The sequence below is a fragment of the Danio aesculapii genome, chromosome 17 (assembly GCF_903798145.1).
Source record: "Danio aesculapii chromosome 17, fDanAes4.1, whole genome shotgun sequence".
Taxonomy (NCBI): domain Eukaryota; kingdom Metazoa; phylum Chordata; class Actinopteri; order Cypriniformes; family Danionidae; genus Danio; species Danio aesculapii.
Window position 1 is genome coordinate 11740611 of NC_079451.1, and position 14478 is coordinate 11755088.

Here is a 14478-nt window from a genome sequence, read left to right on the forward strand (position 1 = left end):
AATGTAACAATCACATTAAGCTACATTACAATTCCCGCTTATCTACCTTTAAATTTAAGGCATTTTAGAGTCTGTGTGAAATAAAAGTTTACTATGTTTATTTTGCTAGCGCAGGTTGATATTCTTTAGGTGAACAATTCATCCATGCAAGTTAATCCACTGAAAAAAAAATACTTTTGATAATCTTCAAACGGCGACACGGTGGCGCAGTGGGTAGTACAGCAAGCTTGGCTGGGTTAGTTGGCGTTTCTGTGTGGAGTTTGCATGTTCTCCCGTGTTCATGTGGGTTTCCTCCTGGTGCTCCCGTTTCCCCCACAAGTCCAAAGACATGTGGTACAGGTGAATTGGGTATGCTAAAATTGACTGTAGTGTGTGTGTGATTGCGTGTGTATGGATGTTTCCCAGTAATGGGTTGTGGCTGGAAGGGCATCCGCTGCGTAATACATGTGCTGGATAAGTTGGCGGTTCATGCCGCTGTGGCAAACCCAGATTAATAAAGGGACTAAGCCGAAAAGAAAATGAATGAATAATCTTCAAACAAGATCTGATCATTTGCTTTCACATTTGGAGTGGCGATTTTTCTCTGATGGGAAAAACGTCAAATTGTCCAAATTGCTTGCCAAGCTCTTGATTAAATTTCATATTAGGAATCAACAAAAAATTAAACAACAACTTTGTTTTTAGATTCATTTCTAATTGTTTGAATCACTCAAAAGCTGCAGAAATGTACATCTGGTCCAAGCCCTTCCCCCGGTGACTCGTCAATCTGTAACGATGGCTGATTGGATCCTGTACTAGTAGGCGGGGCTTCATTTACCATATTAACCGTTACACTTTTCCCCATTTAAAACTATACAAGTGACACAACATACTGATATAAAAATCTCAGCAACTTTCATTGGTCGTTAAAACTTAAACCATATAAGGTTTTAAAAGGTTGCAAGGATCCTTTTAAATCTGTAACATTATCAAGCAAATATCAGAAATGATTTACTACAGAATCCGCTGCATAAAACAGATACCAGTGTAATTGGCGGTTCATTCAACTGTGGCGACCACTGATAAATCAGAGACTAAACCAAAGGCTTAAAGAAATGGAATAATTCTCAGTCTTCAAAGCCTGAATTAAATATTCATTTATTTTATTTAAAGTGCTTAAGTAAATGAGTCAAAGCAGTTTGTCATTTTAACAACAAAAATGACTGTCATGGCTACACAATTACATCAAAACATTGTAAGCTGTTGTCATTGATGAATAAATAGCTGGCTATATAGTGACTGCAAATAACAGATACTCTATATCAACTTATTTATAGAACTGTTGGATAAAAGTAACATCATATGAGTGAGTGTGTGCATTTGGCCCATTCAGCTGTGCCGTACAAAAACTACAGTAACTCCTGCGTATGTGATCTCACTGCTGTCAGAAGCAAATATTTACATTTATGACTATTAACCATTAAATTGGCCATTACTGTAATCTGTATTGAAATCATTTGAAGAACTTTGAGAATTTTACATACTTTGCACAAGTCAAAACATGTACAGAAGACATTAATAATATCTAGCTATATACAGTGGGGGAAATAAGTATTGCACATGTCACCATTTTTCTCAGAAAACATATTTCTAAAGGTGCTGTTGACTTGGAATTTTAACCAGATGTTGGTAACAATCAAAGAAATCCATATATGCAAAGACAACAATATCAATTAGTTTACAAATAATATATTTATGTGTAATAAAATGAAAAGACACAGGAAAAAGTATTGAACACACGAAGAAAGGGAGATGTAGAAAGGCAGTGAAAGCCCAGACAGCAACTGAAATCTCCCAGTAATCTCTCAGCAACCCTCTGCCCTTCATCAATGACTATTAGCTGCTTCAGTTCAACATCTACTTTAGCAGGATGATGAAGATGAAACCAGAGTGGACATTTCAGCAAAACAATAATCCAAAATATATTTTCTGAGAAAAATTGTGACATGTTGAATAATTATTTCCCTCATGTACACAGTGCATTATTATACAATAATCATTTAGAATTAAATATGTGGCAATGCAGTGGTGCAGAAGGTAGTGCTGTCGCCTCACAGCAAGAAGGTCGCTGGTTCGAGCCTCGGCTGGGTCTGTTGGCGTTTCTGTGTGGAGTGTGCATGTTCTCCCTGCATCTGCGTGGGTTTCCTTCGGGTGCTCCGGTTTCCCCCACAGTCCAAAGACATGCGGTACAGGTGAATTGGGTAAGCTAAATTGTCTGTAGTGTATGAGTGTTTATGGATGTTTCCCAGAAATGGGTTGCAGCTGGAAGGGCATCCGCTGCGTAAAAACATATGCTGGATAAGTTGGCAGTTCATTCCGCTGTGGCGACCCCAGATTAATAAAGGGATGAATAATCTAAGCCGAAAAGAAAATGAATGAATTATGAATGAATTAATTAATTAAATATGTACCACTGTGCCTTGAGCAAAATGACCACAGGCTGTGAGTATTTCTTTTAACCGCTGCATTCTTTGCACATTCTGCATTGCATTATGTTGGCTTCACAAATTAATTAATATTCATATTATTCACATATTCACATATGCAGATTGCAAAATCAAGATCAGACAGAGATGAGCAAGAATCTGACAATAATTATCATCCCATTAAGCTACAATAGGAGTTCTTCAGAATATACTATTATTGTTTATATACATTCATTTGAATAATGATACCATCTGAACGACATTATTTCATATCCCAAGCTTTATGAGTATCACTGTAATTTGATAATTTACTTACCTGTGTGATTGCTTAACTTTTCATAAGGTTAATGAATTTGGTTATATGGCAATTTTAATACCTTGGCTTTGAGATGTGGGAGTTATCGACAAGCATACTGTAAATCCCTGGTATCATCAGCTTCAATTCCATCCTTATCAAGCAGATCCAGATACTTGCTCAAAAAATGTAAATAAATAAATAAAAAATGCTGATACAGGCTGACTCAAATTTGGTATGATGTACACATCTAAAGTCAAGAGCAGTTTGTGTCTAGCACTGATAAATGTGTCATGCTGGATAAACATCAGCACAGTCAGTGTCATCATCTTTCTTTTATTCAGTTTGGCAGTTTCTGTCAGTTATGAGTCTCTTTAACACTTCACAGTTTTGATGTGGAAGATTTGTGTTTCCTGCACCTGAGCCTGTGTGAGTGTGCATGTGTTTGTGTGTGAGATGAAAGATGGAATATGATGATACAGTCTCAGGGGTCAGCTGTATGAGTCGCAGAGGAGAAATTGGACTGGGACATTAGACTAGCCAGATGGAGAATGATGGACAGAGAGAAAGAGTTCTGAAAACTATGATTGGATTTGACTGCTATTTCAGCCTTAAAAACTAAATAACTGATAATAATCTACGTATGCTGATCCACTTATTGTCAATTAACAGAAGAACACAGTAGAGCATAGTAAAATATGATTATGGTTTTAAATTTTATAGCTAAACATGAAATATCGGCCAATAAATGCTAAATTTTTCACATCTCATTTTAAAAAATCTATTCTTGAAATTCAGGAAATTTTCTATTTATAAACTGCGTCCCAAATGGCACACTATACACTTACACACTCAACAGCATATTATATGTATGTAGTGTCATCCCAAATAGAACACTGTTTTTTTTACTAAGCGTAAATTCAAACCGTTTCCCTGATGACGTTTGACGGTTACCAAATTGGTAAAATGACCAAGTAAATGACCAAACTATCAAATATTACTGTACCTGCCATGAGTATAACCATATTTACCATCGGGAGGCGCTATAATCACTTTCGTAGGAGAATTTTGCTTTCACAATCCAAAATAAATAAAGTAATCCAAGATCACTGCCTGAAAGCTTTACCCCTTCCAAATCAGGGTATCTTCCGTCCATTCCATTTCCGTTTTAAACAAAAAAAAGGAAAACTAAGGAAACGGCCGTTTTTCGGGGGTTATTTGCTCACAAAAAACAAACAAAAAAAGATTTTGGCTCAATTTCCATTTATTGGTTTAGGGTAGGAAAAGGGATAAAGACTTTAAAATTCATTATACACTTGTAGGCGATGCTGAAACGCCCTTTTTCCTCTGATTGGTCAACCAAATCTGAGCTTGTGACATCACCCTCAAAATAATAGGCTTATATATACAATGTGTTCTTATTCTGGTTCTGCAACTATTAAAAAACTAAGCAATAAAGTAACACTAAGGTATTATTATTATAAGCTTATTATTATTATTATTATTATTATTATTATTATTATTATTTAGGCCTACAGAAGCTCTGAAACAATCATGCAAACCAGGTTCTGCTCGGAAATTGCTATCTTTGCCTAGCATCAGGTGCACAGCAGTAAGACGTTTGACAGCGAACTACAGTATAACCTTATTTTAATGACAAATGTCTAATAATACTGCTAATTTACATTTTTTATTTAATTTATGCGTACACAATGAATGTAAGCCAGCTAACTGATCAAATGATATAATATGTAAACTTAGTTTATATATATATAATTAAAAAATAATAATTAAAAGCCTGGGTGCTGATCGGCAGAGGACTATTATTTTGAGGGAGACGTCACAAGCTCAGATTTGGTTGACCAATCAGAGGAAAAGGGGCGTTTCAGCACCGCCTACATGTGTATAATGAATTTTAAAGTCGTTTATCTGTTCTATCTACACTAAAAACAAAAATCCAGCTAAAATCCTGTTGTTTTTTTCTTTGTTTTTTTTTTTTGTGAGCAAAACTGAAAACGGCCGTTTTCTTTTCTTTTTTTGATTGAAAACGAATATGGACAGGACAGAAGTTACCCTGATTCTTCCGCTAAAGCAGCGGCCGTTGAGTGCATGAGGTGTCCAATAGTCTACACTTCATTAAATTGGTTGAATAAGTGCATCATTCAGGTATTTAAAGTGCACTCATTTGTATTTATTCACTACTTAGACTATTTATACTACGAAATGGCATAGAAAAGTGCATAAGTATGCGATTTGGGACGCATCTATAATTACATTTTTTCATAAAGTCATTGGAATATTAAGGATTTTTGTTGGTCATTTTGAACTTTTACTTCCCATTTATCAAACAGTTTTTCCCCTATCATCTTTATTATGTTGTTTCACGTGTTATGCCTGTTATTATGGTTAGGCTATTTTTCACTGCCATTTTATTCCTTGCAACCTAGCAGACAAATGCAGTCACCAGGCTTTATCTTTTAAAACACTTTCTGAGGCTGTTTTTATTGCCTGCAGAGTACTTAACCAGTCCCTAATGGATTTTGCACCAAAAATAATTTTTTGCAGCCTAAAATTACTAATGTTGTGGCAACTTTTCTTAAGATTTGCGGGAATGTTTACGTCGTTTCTTAGGGTGTACTTACACTAGGCTATCTGAACCGTACCCTGGGCACATTTCCTGGTTTGTTTGACAAGTGTGAGTGCTCCGAATCGGGTCCACCTTCAGCAAACCTCCTAATACAAGCAGCATGATGACTTGTATGACGATTTATGAGCGTCAAAAATTGTGGATCTCTTCGGCAAAATATTTTACTGTGTGTCCCTTCATCCCAAACAACTCAAAATAATACAAAACAATATAACTAAAGCAATCTCCACTGTGCTGAGCGACATCAATGACGTAAGCGTGCTCAGTTTAATAAGGCAAAATGCAGTGTGAGTGCAGGTCATTGGGTGAGAGGGACAAATGCGCTTCGACATAGTTCAAGGTAACTGTACCTAGTGTGAGTACACCCTTATGTTGCTGTGAAAATATAAATAAATGTGCACATAATCGTTACTTTTTTGACCTCAAGAACCATTGGTGTCTGTTTTTAATAATAACTAGAGGTATGACACACCAGATGACCACTTTCTCTATGTGAATATAATGTAGGGATGCATGATATATCGGGGACTATATCGATATCGGCCAATAAATGCTGTTTTTAATTGTTATCGGTCTGATACCAAAATTAGGCTGATATCTTTAAGACGATAGATTATGTAATTGTACAGAACTGCTTGCCTCGCGCACGTGTGAGTCGAATTTGTTCAGACTTGTCCAGTGCACTATAACGGAGCTTTCCTCACATTCTTTAATTCTTCAAAGTCTGTACTTTCTTTGTGTGGTATTGCTGTGCGTTAATAACCATATTCTTTATCATAGTAGATACGTTTGATAGGGTGTAAAGTTGTTCACTGTATAAAATACATAAAGGTTTGAAATATTCATATTTATCGGCTAATATATCGGTTATCGGCCTCCAAATCTTAAGTGTTATCAGTTATCGATATCAAAAAAATCAATAAATAAATAAATAAGTAAATTCACAAGCTCATCTAAATTTTGTCCCATTTGCTTGATTTTCCATTAAATCTAACATTTGCAGAATCACAAAATTCTGGAGGGTTTACTCAACACAACGGCTGCCTGTCTTTCTATTCATTATAGGTCAGGGTAATTCAGGGAAATTTGACATTTGTATTAATGTGGGAACCCAGTTAATCATTATACAATCATAACAAAATTGTTGATATATTAAAACTGATAAGTTATAGGTTATTTCCAATAGCTGAATCAATTTAGCTGTGTGCTGTGGCTATGCAGGTTTTGATGGGAGTTTTTCACTGTAAAAAAAAACCCCTAAAAACAGGACCTCAAAGCTCTGATTTGTTTTTTTTGTTTTGTTTTGTTTTTTTGCATTTTCATTTTCTGCAGTTAAAATCTGTCAAAATCTTTATTTGCAGTCAAATTCTGCAAATAAAACCAGCTGTCCACTTTATTTGTTTTGTTTTTGTTGTTAGGGGCACAAAATTCATATCAAGATTTATATGGAATGAATCAGCTTTTCAAACAAAAAGGTTAACATAGCCCAAATACACAAAAAAGGGCATTTGTATATAATTATTAGTAAATAGTAATTATTAGTATTAGGGATCTAATACTACACTTCTATAATACATAAAAAAGAATAAAGAAGAGTGAAGAAACAGATCCAGGAAGTTTCTTATGTTTTATTTAATTCACCTTATTTTAACATTCAACAACTCTGTTAACAAACAGAGCACTTCTGTGAGGTAGCTTGAACAATCAAGTAATAAATAACATCAATTCTTCACTTTCGGACTTTTAATACAACAGTAAATATTTTTTTAAAAATCTAATATAAAATCAAATAGTGGGCAACGCAGTGGGTAGTGCTGTCGCCTCACAGCAAGAAGGTCGCTGGTTCAAGCCTCGGCTGGGTCAGTTGGCGTTTCTGTGTGGAGTATGCATGTTCTCCTTGCATTTGCGTGGGTTTCCTCCGGGTGCTCCGGTTTCCCCCACAGTCCAAAGACATGCGGTACAGGTGAATTTGGTAAGCTAAATTGTCCATAGTGTATGTATGTGTGCGAATGAGTGTGTATGGGTTTCTCAGTGATGGGTTGCGGCTGGAAGGGCATCCGCTGCATAAAAAAAATGCTGGATAAGTTGGTGGTTCATTCCACTGTGGCGACCCCAGATTAATAAAGGGACTAAGCCGAAAAGAAAATCAATGAATGAATGAAACAAATAGCACCTGAACTTAAAATACCCAGCAGTTTACATAGCTCACAGTTTGCTATGGCAATGTTGTCGTCATCGACTTTATAATACCTCCAGACCGCAGACATACTGCCTACCGCTTCAAGCTGCTTCCGCGTTCTACTTTGCCGGAATTTAACTAATAGCATCTCTGCAACAAAGTAATGTCATGCCACACGCGTTGCTGTTTCTGTGTGGTCATGAAAGAGGTCTAACTCTGTGTCACCACATAATTATTAATGTTTTATAAAATAATGAGAATATATATATTCGAGTCCTGATCCAAAAGTAACGTCCAATTACGATCAAGTCTGAAACTACATGATTGGGCTCGATTTCCGATCACGTGGTCAGATCTGGACATCCCTAATTAGTGTTAAATTATTAGTAATTATAAAATAAAATAATAGTGTAAATTAAAAATAGTAATTATTAGTAAATTAGCATTAATTGTAAATTGTGTAAATATGAAATAACTAATTATATTTTTAATTTACAACAAAATCCTCATTTTTGGCATTAATGGTTACATGAAGAACCTTTAATATCCATAGAAACTTTGTTGCGCAAAAGGTTTTTTCTAGTGATTAAACATTCAAAAAATATACACTAAACACTAAATAAACAAAAACTAAATAACAACAATTCTCCTAAAGGTCATTTGAAGAATCCAAAAATGGTTCTTCAATGGCATCAATGCAAAAACCCTAATCAATCCCCAGTTTGCAACATGTATTTGTAGGATTGTATGTGAACCCACACATTCAGCAGATATCATTGTTACAATAAATACATGAATAAACTGTAAATGACAGGTGCATGGAGAGTTATATGAGTGTGTGTTTACTGTCAGACACCGTGCATGAGAACTTTTAATACATTACGTGCGGAATGTAAGTGACAGAAAAGGGAAAAAAAGAGAGACGTGTGATGTAATCTTTTTTTAGGAAGGATATTGTGTTTATGAGCTGTGTGTGTGACAGGCAGAGGTTGTGGGAGTTCAGCTGCAGTTCGGCTTAAATATCCCTCGCACACTACCATTACGTAATTTCCAGTCTTATATGTGTGTGTGTGTGTGTGTGTGTGTGTGTGTTTGTACAGTGAGGAGGTGTGTCTATTGTGTACATGGATGAGTAATGCCATGTGTAATGCTGTGAGTGTGTGTGTGTTCTTTCTCTGTCATCCCTCCCCCAGCTGTCTGGCTCACAACTGTTGCTTTCCTTCATCTTCATCTTCTCTTCTGGAGCTTTCAGTGTGATCATACTAGATAAAATCTTCAGCACTACTCAAAGAGAAAGAGAGAGAGAGAGAGAAGAAAAAATCTCTGAATCTCAGATCTCAAGCTGTGTCTTTTTGCTGTTTAAGGATGAAGTGGATGGTGGAAATCCAGCTGTGAGAGATGATCCGCCTCTGCAGGAACAGGTCCAGGCCTGGCTCAAACAGAACCAATTCCATAAAACTCTTCAGCAAGGTATTCAAGCCTGCGTTCTCTCCGTTTTCTGTTTCCCACTGCAGATCCATGTGACAGTTCTGTGTTGTGGTTTGTGTGTGGTATCTGTTCTGCTTTTTCTTGCTCGATGAGGATGTTTAAGTTGATCTGATACAAATCTGAAAGGCATACCATCAAATATTGTTGCTTGTATAGTTATAAAGAGAGCATTTTGGATATACTGAATATCTTTGTCTGCATTCACACGCTATGACTGGATTTGAATAAAGCTATTACTATGATTTCTCAGGCACAAGATAGTATGTTAAAAAAATACAACTGCTGTTTACTCGAATTAATAATATGCAAAACAAACAATTATTCCGACAAACATGTTCATTAGCTTAATATACTTGGGTCAGCGATACACAATAAAAATGACCTGCTTCATGCTAATCAGCGTTTCTGTTGTAACGAGCCAGAACAGCATCATGTGCAATGAACAAATGTCTTCTGTTTCTGCATTATTGCATCTAAGAATAACAAAATACAAATTGTTTGCAATGATGGTGATAATCTCTGCTTCTGATTATGTGCTATGTATTATAATTAGCTATGTTTCCATCCAACTACTTTTATGTGCATTTTGGATATGTGCATTAAAAAACGGTTGATGGAAACGCCAAGATGTGCATCAATTTTGAAAATAACTACTCATGACTGAGTAGGACAACATTTTTATTCGAAAAGAAAAGATACACATAAACTACAATGAAAACATTTTTACTGAACAGATTCCAGGTTGCACATTAAAAAAGGTCAAGTGATTTTGTTATAAAAGATCATGTGGTGATTACAATGTGTGTGAATGAATAAACCAGCAGGCTGAGCACGATGTAACGCATCTGAAATGTTGTTTTGGTCATTTGCCATTTCGGTATTAGTGTTATTATATTATTTATTACCTCCAAAATAGTCAAGACATCTGTGCTCCATGTCTCACACCTTCAAACGCCACCTTGCATTTATTACGTGTCAGCATTGTCTTCTGAGGTGAAAGTTCATTTATTAAATGAAGTAAAGATTGACTTAGCTTCTCCTACTGCAGTAAATTCCATTGTTACTGTTGATATTTGGCGCCAGTTAATCAAGAAGTGACGATTACGTTCTCTTTGACTCGTTGGATGGAAACGCTGCTTTATTCAAATGTCTTTTATGCGATATTCCAGTTTTGCGCATAAATTTGCAGTTTTGGATAGCAACATAGTTATTTAAAAAAGATTAATTGCAGTTTGAATATTGAGTAATGTGCGTGACTAATGACAATGGATAATTTATCCTTGAAACTAAAATCGCTGTTTAATCAGTCACACTAATCAACTGTCTATGTAAAAATTTATTTTACTTTGTATTAATATGAAATTGTACAAATTAGTAATGATTGTGAGATTGTGAGACAGTTTATTCACACACTCTTTTGTAGGCCCCAGTATACTTTGTGAAAAATAGAACTGATGTAATCTTGAACTAAATCAGGCCAAAACATCAGTTTGTTTGTCTAGGCAGGTCCAAACCATTTTTATAAGATAGTAAACATACACAAGATTGCATGCATAAAAGTGCTTTTACGACATCTGAGTGTATGTAGTAATGAAAAAAGCATGGTAATAGCAATTAAAAAGTTACAACAGAAATATAAGAGGCAACCATGTTAGACAAACATTTAATTGCATTAATAATAATACTTCTAACTAAGTGCATACTGAGTATTTATTTATGGCTCATCCAATCAGATTTTATAAATAACCATTATATAAATAAAGATTGAAGTGTTCTAAGATCTTGAAGTTGGTTTAAGGATTGTGTTTTGTAAGGTCTATGGTTGTGGTTTGCAGTTTGTGATGTTTGCTTTTATGCAACAGGTGGTTGTTCATTAAAAGGCCTGAGAGTGAAAGTTTTCAGACAGGAGTCCAAAACCCAGTGGCTGTCAGGAGTCATAACACATCATGAGCAGAATAACAGAACCGTAGCAGTCATGACTGACCAGGTGAGACCACATCAACACACATGTATATCATTCTGTGTATCAGTGGTGTGCACAAGGGGGCCAGGGGATAGGGTGTAATTGTAAGGTGCCCTTTTGGGTCCTTGTGCCACTGCTGTGTCATTAATATAATGTAAAACAGATGCTTTATATATTGTTTTTTTTTTCCAAAAGGGTCTAGAGATTGTAAATATAGATCCATCACTGGTTCAGATGTTGTTACTAGATGAGATCACCCAATCCTCGACAACAGGAGACAACTCGAAACGCAAATCACATATCACCAAGATCAATAGGGTTTGTCTTGTAAGTAAAGACCTTTTGTTTTGTATGTGTGCTCATGCTTGTTTTATTTCCCTAAAGTATGGCAAAACATTTGCTGAAAAAAATTGGATTATTAATATTTATTATCACATTAGTATTCATTTATGTCACAGTAGAAGTCTATGATATATCCACATTGGGCTTTAGCCAAGTAAATGTTTCTTATTTGTGCCTTACTTACATCTTTTCCATCTGCTTCCAGAGCACAGGAAGCATAACAAACACTACAACAAAAGACCAGGTACAGACTTTAGCATACTTCCAAATACATGGGACCAGTCTCCTCATTCATTCTCTTGTTTAAAACACACTGTGCTTCTCTGCTTAAGGTATGCAAGCCAGTGCAACAACAGACTGAGCTAAGCACAAACAACTGCTGCATGGAAAATGATAAAAAAGAAGGAATGAGGGAGGAAAATAGGAGTGATGAGGAAAGAGGTGAGTTGGAGCTGTAGATAATGATTATGAGAATATTAAAAACACTATTTGTGTAAAAATTACAATTAGTGTGACTGAGATTTATGTCATTAGATTGATAAAGAATACAGATTTTCTCAAGTTTTTACAGAGAATCTTAGATGATGTTGTGACGAACTTTTACCTCAGTATTGTTGATCTTTTTTTTGTATTCCTAGATTCTTTCAAATCTAAAAACAGTCATTGTGAGAGAAAAAGGAAGAAGGAAGATGAGGAAAAAGATGACCAACAGAGGAATAGATGTGGGCTGAAGAGGCTGAAAGGGGGCAGTGTGTCTGACCTGTCTGAGAACAGTGATTCTGAAAATTCCAGCTGCAGAGCGCCAGATTCATCCTCAGATTTAGGATCAAAGAGACAGCTGAAACAGCGTTACATTTCAAAGAGACCATTGGACTGTGAGATTCACCCCTCCCACCGAGGTGGGGAACTTTCTTCCAGCCAATTAGGAGAGACTGAGACTCAGATATTGGGAAAAACTCCTCCATCTGATTCATGTAGTTCATCCTGCAATGGAGCATTTAGGAACACAGAGACATTTGAGTGTGCTGCTGGTGTTTGTGCTGGGAAATCAGATGAGAAAGGCAATGGAGGGATGACAGAAATAGAGGACAGGAGTGAAGGGACATCTCGGGAAGACTCGGAGGCAGTCTCTGCTCTACTGGCATCCCAAGAGAGTGAGCAGCTGGTCTCTATGGAAACCACGTGTGTGCTGCTCCATACATCACCTCTGGAGTGTGAGGGAGCTGAGGGTGAGATGTCAATGAACGATTCACAGGTCAAAGGTTCAGAGTTCACCCATGCAGAGGCTAGGAGGACAGAGTTTAACCAATCAGAGGTCAGGAGGTCAGACTTTCCCCATTCTGAGGCCATTACCAACAGTAATGACATTCCAGTTGCTTTAGAAGAGGAGCCAAGAGGAGCACCGTCTTGCTCTCCTGTCAAACCTTGCAACAAAAAGGAGGATGGGGATTGTAAACAAAGTCGATCTCCAGCAACTGTAAACACAGAATATGAAGCTGAAAGTCCTTGCTGTTCTCCTGAGACCATATCTATACCACAGAGCGTTCGGGAGGTGTCCAGGCAGAAGCTGAAAGAAGGTATGGGGGAGATTGTCCCCAAAGAGGGTACTCCTCTGCCTAAATCTATGGACCGATATCTTAGTGGCCTTAAAATGGCACCCAATCCCAAAGTGACCTGCTCCACAACTCCAGTCGTGATTAAGACCCCTTCTCCAAACCGATCCAGAACGCCAACACATTCTCCTTCCCGTACACCAAATCGCACTCCCACTCCAGACAAGTCAACCAAAAGCCCTCTCATTGTGGACAGGAAGGAACCGTTCACTATCTACCGAGACCCAGCACTAGTCAGAGCAGAGCTTAAGGCCCACCCCACCTATATCCAGCCTTCTCACACACCCCCAAATTCAAAACACCACCATAAGATGCCCTCTCCTTCCTCCGGCTCTCCTAGTCTCACCACTGCTTCCTCCCACAGCAAGCTACTGAGTCCCTCACCTCATCCTGCACACCTTTCACCCATTGCACTTCACTCCCAGCCTCCCCTTTGCTCCCTGAGCACAACCCCACACTCAGCCATCCCTCACCCCCACCTCCTGCCATCCCTCCTGCCTGCACTGTCCCCATCTGCCACACTCTTGGCAGGACATCCTCGTATCGGAACTCTAGGGCTCCCCCATCATCCAATAGCCCTTCCGGGTAACCCATCTCTCCTTGGCCAGACCACTGGTGGAGCTCCTATGGCTCCCCTTGGCCTTTATCCCCTCCTGTGGCCTCCTTTCCCTAACGGAGCCCACAGCTATCCTGGTCTGGGACTGCAACCATCCAAATGGACACACCAAGATCATGCTAACATCTCTGACAATAGCGTGAGGAGGGTAAGTACACATTTTTAACATGCACATCCTAGATCCTGGAGATAGTCAAGAAAGATGTTAATTCTGGTTAAAGCTGTGTGGGGTTTAGTGTGTTCACTGATAAGCACTTTAGCCTCAGACCAAGAAGGTCCCTGTTCCCTAAAACCTAGTTTAGCCAGGGGCAATTGCCAGCAGGCATGTTAGATGGGTCTCTGTATGCAGGCTCTGTGTATGCCCATGCATCCAGGGTGTTTCACAGAATACAGTCTTAGGTCATATAGTCGCCTAATAGTTAGAGGTTCCATCTTGTAATCTCAGAACCAGCAGGAGATAGGGAACTTCAATGAACCATCTTTAATACCAACAACTTAGGTGCCCTTGAGCAAGAGCATAGATGTTATTTTTCTGGAAGCAAATTGTTGCACACTGCTATAGTTGTGTGCTCACTCTGTGCGTGTGTGTGTGTGTGTGTGTGTGTGTGCGTGTGTGTGCGTGCGTGCGTGTGTCTGTGTGTGTGTGTTTTTAACTCCTCACTCTTCTTAATGTGTGTGTGCACTTTGATGGGTCAAATGCAGAGGACCAATTTCAAGTATGGTTAACCATACTTGACAATACTCACTTCACTTAGTAACCCTACATAAGGCAAGCAATTTGGAGAATGAGTAGAATACAGGCATAAGTTTATTGTGGATGTTTAAGTAAATTTTAAATGGTTTGCAGACATTTGGTTTGCAGTTATTCCT

General features: G+C 37.7%; 1 protein-coding gene across 1 annotated transcript in view; it reads left to right on the forward strand.

Annotated features, from left to right (window-relative positions):
* Window positions 1–14478, forward strand: part of jmjd1ca (jumonji domain containing 1Ca) — a 157196-nt gene that overhangs the window by 125159 nt on the left and 17559 nt on the right. Inside the window, exons 6-11 of the mRNA XM_056477224.1 lie at window positions 8951–9056; window positions 10937–11061; window positions 11233–11364; window positions 11585–11623; window positions 11712–11820; window positions 12018–13756. Of these exons, the coding sequence (XP_056333199.1) occupies window positions 8951–9056; window positions 10937–11061; window positions 11233–11364; window positions 11585–11623; window positions 11712–11820; window positions 12018–13756 (2250 nt within the window). The remainder of the gene's footprint in view (window positions 1–8950; window positions 9057–10936; window positions 11062–11232; window positions 11365–11584; window positions 11624–11711; window positions 11821–12017; window positions 13757–14478) is intronic.